We start from the raw sequence: 21,764 nt of genomic DNA, 5'->3' as shown, positions 1-21,764 counted from the left end.
AGCTAGGGGTGGGTTTTGATAATCGATTTATCGATTAAAATCGATTCTGGCTTGGATAACGTGATATCGATTCATTAAAATCCTGAATCTATTTTTTTTTTTTGCCCGAAATGCCAGAATCTCAGGTGAAACCTCACAAAATTTCAACAACCACCAAACAGCTAAAACAGTAAATGAGAGCAGGTACACGGATACCCAGCCCTACTATCAGTGATATGACTCTGCAGCTATCACAGAAAATCAGGAGTGGCAAGTAACGGAAGCAAGCTTCTTGAGTACAGCATGGCAGTAATTATTCAAAAAGAAAAACTACAAACTATATAAGCAGAACTCTATACTATAACTCTACAAATAATCATAACTTCCAGATAGCGTGGCTCCATACAACATAAAAGTAACATGTTTCCTGTACAAGCTTTATCTGTTGGTTTTGTGCTTTTCCCAACAGGACCTCTACTACCAGTCCTATGACTGTGTGTGCGTGATGTTCGCTTCGGTGCCGGATTTCAAAGAATTTTACACCGAGTGCGATATCAACAAAGAAGGTCTGGAATGCTTGAGACTTCTCAATGAGATCATCGCTGACTTTGATGAGGTCAGGAAGTCAAAGTCTTACCGAATATTTGTCTGAAATACAAATGTCAGGGGCTAATCATGAAGACCCTGGCATGGTTGGAATGATAAATGCGCGCACCCCTCATTTGTTTGTTTGTTTGCCTCTAACTCAACAGCTGTTGTCCAAACCAAAGTTCAGCGGTGTGGAGAAGATCAAGACAATCGGCAGCAGTTACATGGCTGCTGCGGGGCTTAGTGGGTCACCTGGTCAGGAGAATAATCGGGTGAGGTAGTTACTACTTCAGATCAGGGTCGGGCTTTAACTTTAACTGTTTGAAAGCAAGCCATGACCAAACCTCTGTGGACTGACATCACTCTGTGTTGTTTTAGGACAGAGAACGGCAGCACGCCCAGATAGGGATCATGGTAGAGTTTGCCATCGCTCTGATAGGCAAGCTAGATGGCATCAACAGACATTCCTTCAATAGCTTCAGGCTTCGTGTGGGTGAGTGTGCATAAACCTTTAATTCAGTAAATACTGCATTGTGCAGCCTCCATCTCTGTTAAGGCTGGCACAGGTTTCCTTGGTTACTCAGTACATGATTGGCATTCATGTACTGTTCTTGCAGTGAGAGTACTAGCATTCACTGACACAGGTTGTTAAAAGCTCATGCCTATAAAAATAGTCACAGAATTTCTGGAGTTGAGGCATTTTCTTCGTGTTAAAGCAGTTCCCACTTTATATCAGGTTGAGCCATGCATAAATTACTCCACTGTAATGTGGTGGAGTATTTTTCCTAGTTACCTTAAAATAAAAAAAACAGATCTCACAGAAGAACGGTATATGAGAAATGTCACTGGCCATAGTAAGTTCTCCTGCAGACCCTCTTTTCTTAGTGACAATCTGGGACTTAATGAAGCAATAATGCTTCTATTCTATTGGTTCGAGCCCCGGCTTGGACAGTCTCGGTTGTTGGGTCCTGGTGGTGGTCAGAGGGCCCGGTGGCGCCAGTGTCCAGCAGCCTCGCCTCTGTCAGTGCGCCCCAGGGTGGCTGTGGCTACAATGTAGCGTGCCATCACCAGTGTGTGAATGGGTGGATGACTGGTTGTGTAAAGCGCTTTGGGGTCCTTAGGGACTAGTAAAGCGCTATACAAAAACAGGCCATTTACCATGCCAAGGAAACTGGAATTTAGTGACTTGTGATAACCTAATGGGTTTTCATCCGAACTGTACTGAAACCTTAAGGTCACATTTGTTTTCTTATCGGCAATAACTTGTTGATTATGATGGATCCTGAAGCTACTACCTCACTGACGTTCTGGTTTAAAAACATAACTTTGACACAGCAGCAGAGCTGTGGAGTAACAGCACAGCTTCAGAAGGTCACAAAACTGAAAACTGTTACAACAAAATGTTCCTTTAAGTCTAATTTCAAAGTGATCGTGCTGTAAAGGGAAGTTCAGTTTTTGTGTGCAGCCAATTTCAAGCAGAAGCCTTAGGCTGTACAAGGATCTTCCTGTGCAGTTAAACAGGAGAGGTAAGACGTGTAGGCAAACATGCAAAATGTTACAGATTCACCTCAGGATGTACTGGGTCCAGTACTATCAGTAGCTCTCATATTCAGCTTTGTGAAACAGAGCCCATCATTTCAGATACATCTTTTCCTTTTATTTTTACTGCATTCTATGTGGTTCTTTTTACCAATACGGATCAGTTACTATGAGCCACTTTAGTCCATCAAATAGCAGGAAGCGAATGTTTTACTCAAATATAGAGCCAGAACCTTTTAGAGTCTGACAAACATCATCCTCCGCTTTTTGTGTCTACAGTCCTGACATCTATGATAAAAACAATCAAAACATTTACATTTTTGGAGTTAAAAATGCACATAGTACAAACAGTGAAATTTTTAATTGAGTGGCATCATTTTTCTTCATCAGTGGCTGTGTGCAACCACCTTAAAACCTCCTTTGTGTGTTTATTAAAAAGATATACATTCTCTTTAATGCACTCAGAGCCTGAGTACATTCATTGATTAGAAGATTTGTTTCCCGTTAGTCACCTAATGTTGTGAACAGCTTTGCACTACCAGTTAAAACAATAGTTTAAAACGACTGACGACAAGCCAGAATGAGGCTTGATGCCTGCTGCGAGCCTCGCTTCCAGTATCGACTCACCACACATTTTATGAGTTTCATGTCGCTAGTGCTGGATTGGACTCCTTCAACAAGCTGCTGGAAATATTCCAGAGTATTTTGGTCTATATAGACATGATAACATCACACGGTTGCTACAGATTTGTTGACATAAATCTCCTGTTTCAACACATTCCTAAGGTGCTCTGTTTTGTTGAGATCTGGTGACTGTAGAGGCCAGTTGTGGAGTACAGTGAAATTCTTGTCATGTTCGAGAAACCAGTTTGAGATGCTTCGAGCTTTGCGACATGGTACACTATCCTGCTGGAAGCATTTGTCAAAAGATGGGATCAAAAGATGAGTTGGTACTAAGAGACTCAAAGCGTGCCAAGAAAATTTACTCCATGCCAATATGCCTCCACCAACAGCCTGTACTGTTGATACGAGGCAGGACGGATCCCTGCTGTTATGCTGTTTACACCAAATTCTGACCCATCTGATCGTTGCAGCAGGAATCAAGACTCATCAGGCCACAGAACGTTTTTCCAGTCTTTCTACCAAATTTTAGCGAGAATCGTAGCTTCACTGTTTTGCTTCAGTCTTTTGTATGTGAGTGTATGCCTCACGTGCATTCATTATCTTTGCCATTAAAAACGAAAAGAATACATGGCAAGAAAACTGGAGTAGATTCCAGCCACCCCCTGACCCTGGATTGGGTAAGCAGAACAAAAATGAAAGGAAGGAGATGGTCAGAAAGATCAGAATAACAAGTGCAGGCATTTCAGAAATATTGTTAACACTTGAATAAAATTCAAACCCAGTAGGCGTGTTTTTCAAACAGTTCATATTATATTTTGAATCCATCTGATTCAGAATACCTGCGTATGCTGATTTGAAGCTTGTGTTTCTGCCGGTGCCCATAGTCTTGCATTTATCAGAGTTAGACAGTAGAGGTACCGTTTTATATTGGTTTAAAATACACAGAATTTCTCAATTTGTTTCATTTCAGTAGCGTGATCAGTTGTGAAGTCTTTGCACTGAAACATCTTAATAATTACTGTGAACTTTTACATTTCTATCATGTTTTCAAAGCAAATCCTACTCTGTTTTAGACTCACCATGTCTTTAAGAGCAGTTACAGTATTGTCTGTGTCTTTTAGTCAGGTACTTCAGCATCTGCTGCACAAAAGCTTTTCTTTTAAAAATTTATGGGCCACTCAGAAAATTTCTCTTGTGGTCTAATGGCCTTGATTATAAACTGGTTGCAAACTAGCAGCACTGTATTAATGCATTAAAATGTTTCTTTTATTTCTTCCTAATATTTCACCTTTTCTAGTACCCCTGATCCTCTGTCACCGCAGCCTTACATTTTCATTCCATTTTACCTCTATAAACACTGCACATGAACTTTACAGACTTTATTATAAAATACAGCATTAAACTTTAACATATTGGGGGCTTGTTTTTCTTCCACAGGAATTAATCATGGCCCAGTGATAGCCGGAGTAATCGGAGCAAGGAAACCTCAGTATGACATCTGGGGCAACACAGTCAATGTAGCCAGCAGAATGGAGAGCACTGGAGAGCTGGGAAAAATCCAGGTATGTTCTTTAAGGTCAAATGGTCACTTCTCACACAGCATATCTCAACATTTACAAAAGATCCAATTTCGAACTGGACTTGGGTTTTATTTTCCTTACCTATCTCAACTGCTGCAAAAATAAACTCCTCCTGTCCTTAACCAGCCACGAGAACCACCTCTGAGAAAACCGTTACATTGTTTCTTTCTCTTCCAATTGCACTTTATGCTCTGTATCACATTTATTGGCAGATCAAAAGCTATTCATGCTTTAACTTGATAAAATATGTAAATTACTTTGGAATCAAAGCCATTAGCAGAGACAAAGTGCCACCTGAGATGCGTATTGTTTAATGTAGTCACGGGAAAACGATTTTGCTGCAAGGAAGGTCTCTCATTGAATTTGGGCTAATCCAATTTCCTTTCCGTTTGCTTTGCCTGCTTTCAGGTAACAGAGGAAACGTCTGTCGTGTTGCAGGACCTGGGCTACTCATGCGAGTGTCGAGGACTAATCAATGTGAAGGGGAAAGGGGAGCTCAAAACTTTCTTTGTGTGCACCGATATGAGCAAGCAGCAAGGTATGGGTCTGAGCTGAGGCCAGGTCAATGCTGCAAAAAGAACTGGGGACAAACTAGTTTACAGACTTCTGCTGGTCACACATGCGCACCTGCTAGCTGCGTTCCTGTGATGTTACTGAATTAAGGATTTTTAAAGGAACTGCTTATTTGCTGTGTGGTGGATATTGCATTCAACACCCAGCATCTCATGGTTGGATCAGGAGATGACTGAGGAGATGGTCAGTATGTACAATCACCATCTTTTTCTAGTCACAAACACATTGACACAAGTGATCGGTCACTTTTGTACTATTTTCCATGTCTGTAATTTTATGTGATAGAAAAAAAAATGTGTATTGTACTAAAGCCAAATGCAGTTGAGATTTTGGATGTCCATTTTGGTCTTTTAAAACAAAAAATAAGAGGGGGAAAAATCTCCAGTGGATTCTGTTTGAATCTGAAAGTTGTATGGGTTTCGTTTTGAGAGGCGATGGACACTGTTGCTGTTACTGTGTAATGAGCCAGACATAAATGTGTTAAGCTGTTTCAATGTCAGAAACCAGCTGTGCAGAAGACAGGGAAACTTCTCTTGCTCCCATCTATAGAAGTAAATCTAGGAAGCTTTACTTTGTGGCTAAACTGCAAATCCTGAAGCAGATTAAGATTAGGTTTCCATCACTTTGTGGTCTTTATGTGACCTTTTAGGAATTCCAGCTGTGCTGTTTGGCCTTAGGAACAATAATTTAATATTAAGGTACGTACTGTATTTCAGGAGGAAATACATTTTCTTTATGTATGCCATCTGTGTAAGTGTTTAATCTGCTCAGATAAGAAATCCATTTTCAGCATCTTTGCCTGCCTGTCTCCATATATGCTGCGATGAAGGGTATCTGTGACGCTCTCTTCGATGTCCCCGATCTGTGTGATCTAACAACCTGCCTGCTGTGAATGTTTTTTCTGGCCCCAGCTCAGAGACCACTTAAACTGATCTGGATCACTTTCTGTGCCTCTGAAACTTGTCTTGTGGCCTTATCTTCTGAGACCAACATTTTGTCTGTAATTGTGGTTACATAATATTAACAACAATAATAATAATGTACTGGCCTTTCTGTGAACAAATGTGACATTGACTTTTGTACAGTTACAGAATGTAATAAATGTTTTAAGTCTGCAGTTTGTCACGCAGCGTTACACAAGAGCCAAGGTTGTTGGTTTTTATTAAAAAAAGTTTATTGGCCGAAAAGCATACAAATGTAACACAAAAAGCACTTTTTGTACAAAACTTAAGTTATTACACTGAATGAGAGTGTTTGGAATTTCATTACACAGCGATAACTGGAACCACATCTGGACAACTGGTCTCCATGGCTTCAGCCGTGTCCTGCACTGAAAACGTGGAAAAGTTCTCGTCTGCAATTTTCTGTTTTTTGTAAGGTTACATACTGCATTTGACACAACTTAAGAGAAACTGCCTTTTACCTGTAGTGAGGTCTATGAAGAGCTCAGGTGGGTCTGGAGGGGCAGCAATGCCCATGGCCTTCCTGATGCCGTAGATACTGCTGACATCACATGGGGCCACCTGACTAGTCAGCTCAGCCAAGTTTGATGTCACCTTCTCAGCTGTAAAGGTAGGAGGATGAACGTGAAGACAGCAGGAAATTAAGATATTAAGAAAAAGCAGATTTAAAAAAAACCAAAAAAAAAACCAGATGTATGACTGGTTGTATTTACCAGGCCTACATCTGGTTATTTTTTGTTTGTTTTAATCTATATATCTATTGATACTCTGACTTGGATCAGCTGCTGTTTGTTGCCAACGTGTTTGGAGCTGCAAAAACAGTGTCCTCTGGTGGGCAAAACAGGCAACACTCATATTTGAAGGGTGTTTCTCACATCTCTCCTTTACTTAAATTTTCATTTATTAACTGTTGAATACACAGATACAGACGTATCAACAAACTGCTAATAATGTTAAATGTGATGGCAGGAGCATGCTGCTGACATGTTTATCATGGTGACAACACTTGAGGCAAGATAACGGAACTGCTATTAACCTTGTTATTATATTATATTAATTAAATTATCCTACATTTTAATGGTGAACTGAATAAAGAAATAGCTTCCTGCCTTTACACTTAACATGATTTGATTGGCTGGTGCCTGTATTGGCATTCTACATGACTAACTATTAAGTTATCAGTACAAACGGCGAGCGAGAGAAAGAAAGAAAACTGATAAGAACTGTTACATCCATTACAAAATGTGACTTTACAGGAAGTGACCTCAGGAAAAACAAGCTGATATGTTGATACATGTTGATAGCTGGAAGTGGCTTAAATATATGGTTTAAATGCTCTACCATGGAAAGGAAGCAATCAATGAATCATCCTAAATCAGTGAGTAAACTGATGGGCAGGTTTGCGAAATTGTATTTAAACAAAAAGAAATTCATTTCATTCTTGTCCTATTGTAAGACAATCAGCCTAGTGTGGCTGACTGTACTTACAGTAATTGACGTTTCTTGTTTAAAGTCTCCTACATTTTGATGCTGAACTGAATAAGGAACTAGCTCCCTCGGCTTAATTTGATTGGCTGGTGCCTGTGCTGGCATTCCACAAGGCTATCTCTTAAGTTATCAGAAAAATACTTGTTACAGCATGTAACAATTCAGTTCAGCACTGCATGAAGTCACACCATCCTAAGTAACAATTTACCGAGTAAAGAGGTTATTTTAAACACAAAAGTATTAAATGGTGATCAAGGACAACAGTTTATCTGAAAACCCTATTAATTGTAAATATAGCCTATGAAATTAGAGGTCGCTTTTTAATTTTATAAAGTCATCTGAAATAGAGAGCTACGTATTGCCATTCAGCATAAAAGTTCTTTTCCACAAAATGTGTCTCTTAGCCTCTTAAGCCCCAAGGGGGTTTCTGAGCTTCCTGCTCAAAAATGTAATGCCCAAATTTAATTGATTATTTCTCTGCAATTACAAACTCTGTCCTTACAATCTTGGTATCAAAATAAAGCTAACACTTGGGAAATTTCATCAGAGGTGTAAATATTGAAGCAGATATTACTGTGTCAAAGTTACTGAGACTGGAACACAGAAAAAGTAACTAGATTTTATCCTCGCCTATTTTTTTTTTTTTTTTTTTTAAGCTTATAACCCTTTTAAAAATATGTCTCAGATCACATTTGGTTCCAGAAATTCAGTAACCAACATATAAACATCATCTGTGCAAAGATTTGTTTCTAAAATGAAACGGTGAAAAAATTACAGCCCTGTCAATACATGAATATCCAGATGTTGTACAAAAATGTCCAATTTTGGCACAATTGTACACCATGCCAGTTGATTTTTTAGGTATTAAAGAGCAGAAATTAATAAGGCCTAAAAATGCTTTTTTTAAAAATATATTTTTGAAGAATTAACCACACATTTACATGGTAATGGCCCTTTTCTGCAGTGCGCATAGAGCGTTTGATTGGCCTCTGGCCCTTTAAACTCCGAGGGGCTGTAACTTTGGTTTCTTTTGGTCAATTTGCGTGATTGACACCTTTTTAATCGTTTGAGCCAATAGATTCACTGTAACGATGCCAAGTTCACGTCACTTCAACCATTTAGACGTTGTAATGCCAAAACCTACGTGGGCCCAAATTTACTACATGTTGCATCTGTCCAGTCACGTGTCTGTAGGTGGGTCTAAAATGGAGGTTGTTGACGGAAAACGGCTCTGATGTGGCTAGGTAGGCATGGTAACTACTGATAATCACGTGGCTACCAGCGAAAAATAACGGAGGAAATTGGGACGGTAAGCCAATTTCTGTCTTAGCGCATTTGCGCCACTGTGTGTTTTTGTGGTCTTCTTTTGCGGCTCATTCAGTGAATTTTGGTCTGATCGTGGTGAAACTTGGTGTGTGGAGTCAGTGATAGCCCTGGAAGCTAACCAGTGCGTTTGGTGGTTGTAGAAATGGTTTATATGACATTTTGGCTGAGATTCTGAGGTTTCTGTGGATACCACACATGTCTGGACTTATATTTCTCAACCAGCGTTATAATCGATTAAACGTGATCTCCTCCTTTTTGCCCCCGGTACCGGGGGGTGGGGTTTAAGTGGTTAAAAAAGAAATTTTGGCACAGGTTACATCAAAATGTGTTTTTTCCCCGCTGGGTTCACTCTTTTAAAGACAGCAGACCAATGGATGCCCTTTTTAACTGTAATTTAGATATAAGATCTTGGATGGCAAAAAATGTTTTACAGCTTAACCAGGACAAGACTGAAGTTTTAATCATCGGTCCTGAGCCTCAGAGAGAGAAACTCTTGCCTAAATTAGAGGCATTTTCACTGTGTCCTTCGCTACAAGTGAAAAACCTGGGTGTTATTTTTGACTCCGAGCTTGGTTTTATCCCACATATTAAACATGTAACCAAAATTGGATTTTATCATCTAAAAAATATAACCAGAGTCTGCCCTATTCTCTCTCGGGCCAACACGGAGATGTTGACGCATGCTTTTATTACCAGTCCATTGATTACTGTAATGCCCTGCTCTCTGGTCCCCCCAAAAATAATATTTCACCTTTACAACTTTTACAAAACTCTGCAGCTCGTGTGCTGACGAAGACCAGAGGGCGGGTCCACATTACACCGGTTTTAGAAACGCTGCATTGGCTCCCCGTGTGTTTCAGGATCGATTTTGAAGTTCTTTTATTGGTTTTTAAATGTCTTAATGGTCTTGGGCCTTCTTATCTCTCACATTTGCTTTTACCATATGAACCCTCGCAGACCCTGAGGGGGGATGTGTGTGTATGTATGTATGTATCCATGATCGTTTATGTTAATGAGAGTGTGGGGAGTGAGTTGGAGGGTGGGGTGGGCTGCTTTTAACCATGTAAAGCACTTTGTGCTACATTTCTGTATGAAAAGTGCTTTATAAATAAAGATTGATTGATTGAAAGAAAAATATTCTGGAAAGGGGGTCCCAGTGATCTGAATCAGGCCAATGTCTACCACACCTGTGAAGGATGCAGGCTACAGAGGTAAATGAAGTGTTGTTCGAGGTCTACAGCTGACTTTAGTGGAAGAACAAAGACGCCCATGCACTATGAGGCTCTTACCCAGCTCCAGCTCCTTGGCAGTCGGGGCCAGCAAGCAGATCATGTTTGGTGGCTGCTTGGCACTCAGACGTTCCCTCTGAACTTCCTGCAAGTTGCGCAGGAGCTTTGTAGTCTCGTCCAATTTCTGCTGGATGTTCAGGGCTTCTGTGTGAGGGAAGGAGAACACGCAGCAAGTAAATACTTCCTCTGAGTTCCTCCAGTTACCTTCTGGTAACCCCCCCCGCAAATCATTTCTTTCTAACACAATATAGCCACTGTTTCTGAGCCCTGACACAGACCCCTGGGTTCTCGTGTTACATTAATACTCGAAGGTGCCGAAAGCTGATGACAGAAGAACTCTAGAAAGATCTCAAAGGAAACATAATAGGACGATGGACAGCTAATATGTCGCTCAAACAGTTTTAGACATTAAAATGTTTACATTATGTACTATCTTGACAGAACAATGAGCCACGGTACACTTATGTATATACATAGGGAGAACAAATATTATAATAAATAATGGCCATGAATTTTAAAAAGTACCATGACAGATTTTTCATCATATCCCCAATACTATGTGAACTTGTAGTTTTCTGATTCTCATTTCTCTTCTCATCAGCATGAGGCAGGTCCTTAAACTGCCTGTAGTGCCACAATTCTTATTTCCTGCCATCAAGAAAAGGCATTAAAAATATTTCTGCTGAGTTAAAAATTAATACCACTAAGAAGGAAAATAAATCCCTTTTTGATTGTCATACCATCAAAGAACGATGGGAAGCCAGTGGGGACAGTAACAGTGCATTCATGCAGAATAATTGAAAAGATACATTCCCATGTTGGCTTTGTCATCTCAGTTTTATTTAAATAGCAACAGCATTCATCCAAAGGTACTTTTAATCTTAAAGATAAAGATCCTGCAAAAAATTGGGAAGAATTAAGAATTATGACACGAGAACTGAAGGTCTGCAAACTTGTATCATAATTCCATCATGCTCTATCACAATATCCATTGTAGGATGTTAATGCTCAGGTAGATCCTGGTAGTCTGGTGAGTGCTGTGATATTTAAAGATGTTTTTTTTCTCCAGGTAAATTTCAGTATTTTGATGATCATGTTTATGATTAAGTGACATTCCCTGTGGTAAAAAAAAAAAAAAAAAAGGGCTGTTTTCCCTACTGCCCATTTCCCTAAAAAACAACAACAACAACAAAAAACTCCCCAAAAAACAACAACCAAAACCCAGGTATGAATTGAACCACTTAAGAATTGTTAGGGTCAGGGCTGTAGTGACTGAAAGTTTCCTGTGGATGTAGATCTACATGTGTATGTAGATGTAGAACATTAGGTGCTTGATTTTGGCAAAAAAATTCATCACAATTACTAAGGTCACAAGTTTTTGATCATGTAATTAACACAGATCCAGGGCTGAGGACCGGGCAGTGACAAAAGATGAACTGAATGAGTCCATCAATGTAATTTGGGCTTTTGGGTGGAAAAAAAAACGTGGAGGTGCCTGAATGACAAAACGAGCATGATTGCGAAACAGAATTCGGCACAATAAGCATTTTATCTTGATTAGCTTGTTTTCATCATGGAAAGATGAAAAGTATTAATGACATGTGTTTATAGTGCTTTCTAAAGGAACCAAATTAAACATTTTAAAGATGTTCTGATCATTCCTAAAAGTGTAATTAGCTGCCACTTTAAATACAGAAAAAAAAAAGTCAGACGTTTTACCCTCAGAAAGCTCCTCAGTCATCTGCAGGCCTGCAGCAGAGCGCAGGAAATCCAGTCTGTCACATGTTTGGGGGTCAGCTACCTACCAAAGACAGAGGGGAAACAACATGGTTAGTTAGATTAGAAAAATGCATTCCACACTGGACATAAAAGGGAACATCACAATCTTTTGAAGCTTCTTTTGTCATGCTACTTCTTCACTACAATAAAATCAGGCCTAATCAAAAGCTGCAACACCCGAGCAGGGGATGAGAGTAAACTGGAGGGCGGCCAAAAACAGCAAGAAGCTAGCACAAAGGGCCGCTGTTTGTCTGACGGTGGGCCCCTGCTCTGGTTTCCTCTACTGCTCTGAGGAGCGATTCAGCTTCACAGTCAGTGGGCAGTAGAGGAAAACAGTCCTCTCAAAATTCTCCAACAGCAGGCCTTGAGCATGTAGTACTGCTGTGTTTTAAAAGGAAATGTTCTTTCCATCTTTACACCAGGCCCCTGCTATGTTGACACAGCTGGTGGATGCAGCAGTCATCAGCTGAGGCCATCTAGAACACAAATTAAATCCATGGGGTATAATGGAGGAGCACGTGATATGCTTTGCACTGAACAGCAGCAGCTTCAAAAGCAGTGCTGATGAGGATGAGTGGCTCCGGTTTTGTATTACATAGCGAATGCTGGCACTCGTCACTCGACTCACCTCACGCACATTTCTATTACATGCTGCACATTTTTTGATCAGGGTTTCAGCTCCAGATTCTCTCACCTCCACGGTATCCTTGTCCTCTTGTATATTTGACAGCTGCTCTACTTGCTGGAGGAAAAAAAATGACAAAAACACCCCCCCCCCCAAAGCAAAACAAAAACATTTATTTAGTCAACTGGAAGACTTTCCTGTCCTGAAACAAAAAACAACAAATGACGTCAGAGAAAAGCTTACTTGCTCGGTGTCCTTCAAGATTCTTGAATGCTCTCCGTTTGTCACTGCATCCAGGAGGTTGTCTGCCAGTTTGTACACATACTCTTCTGATTTGGCCAAGAACTCTGACAAGCTGCCAAACAACCAACCAAATGACACTTTACTAGTTATTTACTAGTTATTTCCTATGCAGCAGCGGTGTAAAAGTCTGAATCATTTTGTTGACTGAGAATAATGACAAGTAGTTGATATTGACACTCCTGCAAATTGGTGGAAAAATAACTGCACCGCCTACACAACCAGTCAAATAAGGACGTGCTACTAATGGTAATTAAAGATTTTCATTAATTTGTAAACAAAAATCATACTGTGCTTTTCCGTTTAGAGGAAAAAACAGACACAAGAGACGAGCATGTGGTAACAATAAGCTAAATACATATAGTAATATGTAGTAGTCCCAGTTTCCCATAGCCCCTTGGAAAAATTGATTGCTTACCCCCCCCCCCCCCTCTTTTTTTTTTAAAATCACCTTGCATTTACTGAACTTTTCAGTTGAATGATTTAAGGATCAACCATATATATATATATATGTATTTCCTTAAAATTATCCTAAAAATTATGTAGAAAAATAAAATTGAAATTAAAATTCTGTCATGGATAACTAATGGTCCCCACTGGCTGCAGCCGTCATCATAGAACGAGCCCATGTAGCTTCACCTACTCAAACCTTTTTATGGCTTTTATATTCCCTAGATCTTTTTCATTCTGAACACTTTGGAGTTCCACAAGATGTACCAACCTGTTATGAGCATGAACATCATGAGAGAATAAAACAGAAACAAGATGAAACTGAAGTTTACGAAGAGATGAAGGGTTTGAGTCAGGGTGAGGCTCCGCTTACAGTTTACCTCCTCCTGATACAGAAAATCCAGTGGAAAAAGAGGAACATCTGGAAAGTAATCAGTGAGGAATGCCTCGCTGCTTAAAAGACACAGAGCTCGGGTCCTTATACAGACACGCTGTTCATACCTGTCTGAGCCCTGCAGGCTGGACTCGTCTCCATAGAGAGAGTAGATAAGGTCAGAATCTTCCTTGCTGATGTTGGCGAAGCTGGAGTCGTAGGTTGGCGCGTAGGAGGTGAATGGCCCATAGTTCATGTAGGACACTGTGGAAAGTGCCGCACACAGATAATTTATTGTCTTTCCTTTGAGACTCTGATATCAACAATATGGAGAAACATAAAGGTAGAGCCGTACCTGGGGTGATCCTGTTCCTCTTGTCCTCCCTGAAACCCTGCAAGGTGTTCACACCGCTCTGCAGCCGGTTGGACATCATGCCGAGTTTCACAGGACAATAACCCACATCTGCAACAGCAAACACAGTTTTTTCCCCTCAAGTCTCTGGCTGCATCATCATTTCTTTTATAGGTCTGGAAATACTAATCAACCATTAAAATTTCCCAGTCATAGTTTACAGAAATTAAAATCAAAGAAGCCAAAGGAAACTTATATTTCGCTTTTTTGTGTATAAGATGTTGTTGTGTAAAGTGGATATATTATGCTTCTATATTTGTATTTTTGGACTTCAAGAGTGGTGCAGCCTTTCAGTTCATCCACGGCCAGAGCTTACAACAGAAGCTGATGGTGTTTTCATTTATAACTGTGTGGGCTGCAGTGATGGAGTCGTGTAGTTACATTTCTAGCGTTTCAGAACATTTTGCGCTTATAATGTCTCTGTGATGTAGATTTAACACAGAAGTATAACTCCAACTGAAAACAGACTGTTTTAGCTCCTCTTTCTTTAAGCTGTTTCCTTCTGATTGGTTGTCCTACATAAACCCCTTTGACTCAAAATTCAAGCCTGCACTTTTGGCCTAAAGGGATTAATGGTATATGTGCTGATCTTTTTACATTAAAGCCATATTCAATATGAACATCCACCGCTGTGGCAAATTGTAATAATTGGTCTAATTGAGCTCTTTTATAGTTCCAAAATGGTCTCACCTCCTGCTGAGGGATCTGCTGGGTTGAGGATAGCCAGAGTGGTGGAGCCATCTGACTTCCGCCTTGCAAACTCCAACTACAAAACAAACAGTGATAGTGAAAGAGGAATAAAAATAATGAGAAAATATTACATTATTGGATTGTAGTTAATTAGATAAGACACAATGGACATCAGATAAATAACCAGCACTGACTCTACAACATCGTCTCCAGAGTCTAAAACAAAAAAGAAGGTGTGGATATATTTTAAACTGGGGCCCTTACTGGTTTTTAAACACAAAGCCTAATTTTTAAAGTAGAGCGCCAAAGCTCTTTTGGCAAAACAAAAGCGGCAAAGCATTTTTATTCATGCTCTAAATCTCTGTGGTCACAGACTGCACACACAGCCTGTAAAAATAATAACAGTGAGCACTGATTACATCACAAAACTAAAAACACAGTGTCCAGAACATGTAACTCAAGTCTTTTCAACCTTAAGCAGCTGTTCTGTAATTCTAAAGAAATTACAAAAATGTGAAGTAAAAAAACAAACTATTCTTCCACTATGATCTGTTTATTAATAAAAGGAAACATCAGTATATCTTGATTCAACTTTATGGGCCAAAATTCCTAAATGGGGCAAAATAGCGCGTGAGTGCAATCGCCAAATAGCGCTAAAGTTCAAAAGGTTAACAACTCTTACAATTTTGTCCATTTGTAAATATTGAGAGAACTTTTTTTTCTGGTGCAACATATTAGTAAATCTGGCCCTATGGGGTTAAACGAGGATCTGCCGGGGTTAGTTGGTTCGCTTTGTCTTACTTTTTTCCCCTCACTGAGAAGAAAAAAAGAAAACATAAGTAAATATTTACAATTTATATGTAATGGAAATCTGAAAGGATTAATATATGTCTCATATTAGATTTTCCTTATCTAATCTGCAATGACTTTTCTTAATCCTGCTTCTTCTCATGTCTTTTTTTTCATCTACCCTTCAGATCATTTCATTCAATTACTGCTTTCAACTTTCAACAAGCTCTTGCTGGCTACGTACTCTAAAGCGAGTTAAATTGCATCCGCTCTTAAGTGTAAACAATTGGGATTTATGCTTAAGAAATTACATTTCCGCTATACATGAGTTTAACTTCTCCTTTCCATGGTTACTATTTTGATTCATAAGATAACCATGGTGCAAAATACTGCATTATACTGTGTGATAATGTATTTAGTGTTGGAAATTTTGTCTAAATCAGTAAAAACTGCTTAAGATTTATGAGCAAGTCATTCCACAAAGTTATTTAGAACATTCTTAAGAGAATGGGACCTGTAATACCACAATGCCATCTGAAACATTATGATCTAAAAGATCAGATATATCAGTTTGAAAGCGTGTTCTTGTGTTTAACCCTGTTTTCTCACATCAGACTGCAGCACTCTGTTTGACAGCTTTCCTCCAGACTTCTCAATGACCTTGCGTATTTCCTGAAGCTCTTTCTCTGCTTTTGCTGCTTCGTCCTTAGAGTCTTTGTCCTGTCTGCAAATGAAAAACAAATTGAAAGATGCCAGATGATGAGACACTGTGACCGTGAATGTACTTTGTGGCAACAACAAAAAGTATACACACAGCAGAGGAAATTTGCAGGAGTTTTTCTGTTCATTGTATGCCCACAATCTGTGTTCATTCCTCAGATAATTTACCTGTAAGCGTTTGCTGACGTCAACGAACAGATTTTGAGACAGCATATTTTACGAGATAAAAGGTAACTGAATGAAAAACAGCCTACTACGTGGCTTTCTGGGGCTCGTCCTCTTATAGCGAGTCATAATAAAATGCATAATGTCAGCATACGGGTTCTGTTACATCACCAAGTTAAAACACAGCTGTAAAAGATGATAGCCAAGAGAAAACAAGCCCCAGCATGTCATCAGGCATTCCCCACATTCTCAGCCTCCAGCTCCACAGTGGAAAACAAGCTCACAGGAATCAACACGGTGCACTTATGGGAAACTGTTTCCACTCATATGCTGCATCTCTTCATATTTCTCAGTTCTGCTGATACAAATGTGAAACCTTCTACTCTTTTAATTTTACAAATATGTAATTGTGTCAGGCCAACTGTAATTTTAAGGGGTTAAAATATTGACAGTATGGTCAGGAGTATTATTAAAATCCCTCTTGCAGTCTGGGCTCTCCAAGCTACACTTAAATGTGGCATCAAGGCTTAAGGACACGTGTGCAAAGTCAACATGTGAAAGGACCTGGGAGTGCTGGGTGTCTGTGACCTCTCGCTGCTGTCTGTAGTCGCAGGTCCCTCCTTGTTCTGGTCCAGAAAGGTGCTCGTTTGTTCCTCAGATTTCAAAGGTTGTTTGGCAGAAGGGTCAAGACCAGCCATAAAATCTATGCTTTGCTTCAGGCTGTCCAGCCTTTCCTATTAGGGAAGGTGAAAAACATGCTTTTTACTTGGGTTTAAGAAAGAGAAAAAAAATAACCAAGGAGAAGAAAACTGTGGTGCTGAGTTTGTGAGCATCTGCTGCCCCCAACTGTTGCTTTGTTCCTAAAGCAAGGTTACAGCAGCCTGACTTACAGATTATTTTACAGCAGGCTATTTATCAGTAGAGAACACCTGGGTCCTTATTTGAGTGCTATTTTGGAACTTTTAGTACATAATTCACTTTTCTCCTGTCTTAATTATTGTAACTCACTTTTTATGTAAATGGCCTGTATTTGTATAGTGCTTCACTTAGTCCCTAAGGATCCCAAAGCGCTTTACACTACATTCATTCACCCATTCACACACTGGTGATGGCAAGCTACATTGTAGCCACAGCTGCCCTGGGGTACACTGACAGAGGCGAGGCTGCCGGACACTGGCGACACCGGGCCCTCTGACCACCACCACCAGTAGTGGTGAAGTGTCTTGCCCAAGGACACAACGACCCAGACTGTCTGAGCCGGGGCTCGAACTGGCAACCTTCCGATTACAAGATGAACTGCCAACTCTTGAGCCACAATCTTTAGATTACTATGAGCCTGTTTTCAAATTGTTCAGAATGCAGCAGCTCTGCTGCTCACAAAAACAAAACATTTTAGTTAATTTTAAAATGTTATTAATAACACATAAAGCCCTACATGGCCAGGCTCCTGTCTATATAACAGTGCTAGTGACACCACATTCCAACAACTGGCCTCTCCAGTCATCTGATTACAGTCTGTGAACTAGGGCTGCTCAATTAATCGAATTTTAATCACGATTACGATCTGGGCTTTCAACGATCATTAAAAATGACTGAGCCGATTATTAGCCCCTCCCTCATTTATCCGCGACACCTTAAAGGCCGGTCCGTGAAAATAATGTCGGGCATAAACCGGTCCGTGGCGCAAAAAAGGTTGGAGACCGCTGATTAAGAGGACCCGAGGGAAGCTCGGAAAGCTAAGCAGAAGTTATTTGGAGAGTGACTGCCGTTGGTTGAAAAGAGAGTTTAAAAAAAAAACTTCAGTGGTGTTGCACACTATTTTATATTATTTTTTTAAAGTCATTGTTAACCCTTTAAAGCCGTCAGAGCAGCAAGCTCCGTTTTGCGTAACTATTTTTAAATCCCTGTAGAACCTGAACCGTGTAAGCTAGCGCAATAATTTGTTTTGCATATGAAACCGGAGGAGTTGTACTTACATCTTATGCCATCAGCTTGTCCTCGGTCACGGTTTCGTTCCATATATAGCTTTGCAAAAACTGCATAAAAAGCGCTTGCAGGAACAAAAACATAATATTCCAGAAACACGCTTTGCCGTTCCTATCAGCTGTTCGTAACACTTCCCACAGTGAAATGATGCACATGCTGTTTTCTTTGCAAATTTGCATCATAGGATTGTTTTTTGTTTTTCCTGCAGTATATAAAAATTGCTGTATCTCCAAAATAAAACTATGAAAACACTCAAAATAAATTTCCTGTGGTGGGAAACTATTTTTTGCAACTTTATTGTATTTAAAGTTTTGAGGGATAAACCTCTTAAATTTCTCCAAGTAGAAATATATGTAAACAAAACAAAAGCGATTTTCAATTTTTTTTGTAGTTTATTGCACTTTTTTGCAATTTATGTAATTACTATGGACTTAATGCATACATATTATTAAAATATGGGCTATAACAGTTGTATTGATGTATAGCAACTTGAAATGCTCCCACAAATGGCACTACAGCATGTAAAAAAATAATATAAGCTCTGGTGGACTTGGTTCTATAGTAGGTCTTAAAGGGTTAAATAAATATCGTCAAATAATCGAGATCTCAATTTCAGTGAAAATAATCGTGATTATCATTTTTGCCATAATCGAGCAGCCCTACTGTGAACTATTCCACACTCTTCTATTTTAAATCCAGAGACGACCAAGCTTTTGAGGTTGCAGCTCACTAACTTTGATACAAGCTTCCTTGTTTTAAAAGACTGATGACAGCAAATTTTTATATGTTAACTTTTCTTAAAATGTTTACCCATCGTATGTAAGAACGAGTGTAAGACTGTATGTTTCATTTTCTGTCTGTACTATTACTATGGAACTATGTGTTTTAAAAAGTGCCATTCAAATAATGTTATGGTTATATAATTATAAAAGAAAAATTGGTGCATATGAATGCAGTATGTTTGTGTGCAGGTTTTATTGCTGACAGATGTCTACAAAGAAAGTACAACAGCTAATGTAGACACAAATCGTCTTTACAACTTTAAAATTACTGCAAAGTTTGTCATACATTAGGCTTTATAAAAATTTAGATGCACAAAAAATTATTTGAAATAATTTGAAATAATATATTTTTGGGGGCTTTCAAACAGAAGTTTTCTGTTATCATGTACACTGTTTTAAAATAAAGCTCCTTAATTTTTAATTTTTTAAAAACTTGATGAACCCAAATTACCCCCAAGTAAAAGAGGTCAAAGAAAATGACGGTCCAAGGTCACGATACCTGGCTCAAGATCTTCATTCCTGAATGTAACAGTTTCCGTGCTGCTTTGTGGTAGATTGTCTCAGGTTTGTTGTAAATCATGGCATTTTCACACATAATCCTGAAATCAACCTGCATCAATGACATGCGTAACATTTTAAAGCATGACAAATACAACAGCTTCTGTTAGTTAAAACACACTAAAAATGTGTTCAAATGTGGCCTTTAGGGAAAACAAATATACTTAACATTTTTAACATGATTTAAATTTTTTTTGAATAAGGTGAAGACATCATTGACAAAGTTTTAGCAGTTTGATCAAACAAAGAAGTATAATCTGTAAATTGCACTGAAGCTACTTGTCATCAAAGACAGGCAAAAAACATCAAGTATCAGAACATACATTAAGAAGGGAAAAAATACTAATTTTTTCACCCAAAACAAGTATCATTAGTGGATGTAAAGGACCTGGGAGTCCTCCATAAGCACCACGTCAGTGTGTCCTACAGTAAGCTAGAGTATCAGCAATTACAAGAGCTGTGTCTTTAAACTTGAAAGAACGGTTTTATTTATTTCTTCTAACCGAATGCAATAGTACACAGACATGTACCTTGAGTTCATCCAGTGACTGGTAGCACTCTTTCTTTACTTTGTCCTTCATTGTACTGAAGTCCATGGGACGCTTGATGACTGCAGAGTAACCAGGAGCAATGAGGTCTGTCACTGGAAATGAAAAGAATGCGTTCGGGTCTTTCCTGCAGAGGAGACAAAAACAGTTTTTAGTTGCAGAAATATCATTACCTAATGCGGTGAGTTGCTCACCTCATTATTTATAGATATTACTAAATGTCAAATAAAAATGTAAATGCACAATTATCCCTGATCAATAGGTGATAAATGCTGCTGCACCTTTGGAGCTGCCTGATGAGCTGATTCAAAGCTTCCTGCAGAGGAGTCTGTTCTTTTTCTGTGGAAAGGAGCAAAATAACTTAAGATTCTTTCAACAACCTTCAGAATAAGTGTTAGTATTAATTTGGGAAATATTTAACATTACCTTCCTGTTTATCAATCTCTGAACGTATAGGAGTCCTGCTCTGCTCCCGGTCATCATCTCCATCTGCCTCCTGCCCTTTCTTCTTTTTAGTTACCTAAAATAAACAAACAAACAAACAAGCATACATTAAATTCACACACACACTACCCTTTTAAAATATTTAACATTATATGCTAAATTATCTATACCAACAGATATGATGTTTACCTTCTTCTTCCCCTTTTCCTCCTCTGGTGACCCAAAGCTTTTCTCTTTATCCTTTTTCTTCTTCTTTTTCTTGTCTTTGGGTTTGTCAAAGTCAGCCGGCTGTTCGTCATAAAAAGTGTCAAGGCTCGAGCTTCCTGCCGTCACTTCATTTCCGGACACTTTCAGCACCAGCTTCAGTGGTCTGTCTCCATATTCTGTACAAACAAATATCGATTAATAATCAAAATAATGGTGTGTGACTACAGTGAGAACATACGGCAGCTTAGGAAAGCTAGAAACAATAGCCGCTAACAACTAACTCGAAGTCATTTAACTTACGCTGCACGTCTAGCGAACAATGTATTGTATTCACACATCACCACCTCAATATTATTATTTTTCATTTTAAAAAATGATGGAAACGTGTAGATATCCATATAACTAAGTCGGGAAGGTAGTTTAGCAATAAGCTAGTTTACCAACTAGCTCTATTGTCGTGCTAACAGTGCTACAATACAAAAACACAGGGTCTACGAGTTAGTTTAAAATGTAAAAACGGTTTATTCTGATAAGCAGTTAAACTGTATGGGATGAAATACCTTCATATCCATGCTTCTCGGACTTATGCTTTTTGTGCTTCTTGCCCATTGTCTATATTTTGGTCTGCACCGGCGGCCAACTGCTGTGGCTGAGCACTGTGGTAGCTGAAGTAAAATTTCACCAGAGGTAGATACACTTGCAGCGTCACCTGTCGGTGCGGCGGTGGTAATACCCATGTCTATGGGTACGGCCGCCCTTCCAGCCGGAAGGAGGCGACATAACCTTTGAAATAAACTTCAATCACGGACCCAGGCCTGCATAACTGCCATTTGCCATGACCCCCCTTTAAAATAACATATGATAATAATCGTTCACCTGGAGAAATCATTCAATCAATCTTAAGCCACATACAAATACAGGGAGCACATGTTAACCACACTCGTTATGTATTGATAATTCAGCACGCCTGAATCATATACAGAATGTT

At 39.3% G+C, this 21,764-nt stretch overlaps 2 protein-coding genes across 7 annotated transcripts in view; one reads left to right on the top strand and one right to left on the bottom strand.

Moving 5' to 3' along the window:
- Positions 1-6,025, top strand: part of adcy7 (adenylate cyclase 7) — a 63,438-nt gene extending 57,413 nt beyond the window's left edge. For both annotated transcript variants that reach the window (XM_026173910.2, XM_026173890.2), the window contains 5 exons: positions 449-595; positions 732-839; positions 946-1,060; positions 4,168-4,292; positions 4,719-6,025. In XM_026173910.2, coding sequence (XP_026029695.1) covers positions 449-595; positions 732-839; positions 946-1,060; positions 4,168-4,292; positions 4,719-4,865 — 642 coding nt within the window. In that variant the 3' untranslated portion in view covers positions 4,866-6,025. The remainder of the gene's footprint in view (positions 1-448; positions 596-731; positions 840-945; positions 1,061-4,167; positions 4,293-4,718) is intronic.
- A 10-nt stretch (positions 6,026-6,035) lies between these two features.
- On the bottom strand, positions 6,036-21,504 carry brd7 (bromodomain containing 7). Of its 5 annotated transcripts, none has more exons than XM_080299968.1 (18): positions 21,337-21,504; positions 20,759-20,952; positions 20,552-20,645; positions 20,407-20,464; positions 20,108-20,252; positions 19,519-19,629; positions 16,816-16,985; positions 15,976-16,090; positions 14,578-14,653; positions 13,831-13,938; positions 13,604-13,739; positions 12,596-12,707; positions 12,422-12,469; positions 11,668-11,749; positions 9,949-10,092; positions 6,307-6,447; positions 6,155-6,213; positions 6,036-6,124 (listed from the first exon to the last, which is right to left on the bottom strand). In XM_080299968.1, exons 1-18 carry the CDS (start codon positions 21,383-21,385, stop codon positions 6,119-6,121), a joined length of 1,848 nt encoding a protein of 615 aa, XP_080156094.1. In that variant the 5' UTR covers positions 21,386-21,504; the 3' UTR covers positions 6,036-6,118. The 5 variants fall into 5 exon arrangements, with proteins under 5 accessions (XP_080156094.1, XP_080156097.1, XP_026029708.1 ...); XM_080299971.1 differs by having other exon boundaries at positions 6,155-6,208; XM_026173923.2 differs by having other exon boundaries at positions 6,036-6,213.
- Between the last annotated feature and the right edge of the window lie 260 nt (positions 21,505-21,764).

This window comes from Astatotilapia calliptera, chromosome 1 (genome assembly GCF_964374335.1).
Source record: "Astatotilapia calliptera chromosome 1, fAstCal68.1, whole genome shotgun sequence".
NCBI classification, from domain to species: domain Eukaryota; kingdom Metazoa; phylum Chordata; class Actinopteri; order Cichliformes; family Cichlidae; genus Astatotilapia; species Astatotilapia calliptera.
The sequence above is the reverse complement of the archived record's forward strand: the minus strand, read 5'-3'. Positions and strand labels throughout refer to the sequence as shown.

What these genes read in the sequence shown, in the direction of transcription:
- brd7 (XM_026173923.2), bottom strand. Translation starts at nt 21,385, where the DNA reads ATGGGCAAGAAGCACAAAAAGCATAAGTCCGAGAAGCATGGATATGAA. An exon ending in AGTCACTGGATGAACTCAAG is followed by an intron (nt 19,630 to 20,107) that starts GTACATGTCTGT and finishes TCATTGATGCAG; the next exon opens with GTTGATTTCAGGATTATGTG. An exon ending in TGCCAAGGAGCTGGAGCTGG is followed by an intron (nt 6,448 to 9,948) that starts GTAAGAGCCTCA and finishes CTACCTTTACAG; the next exon opens with CTGAGAAGGTGACATCAAAC.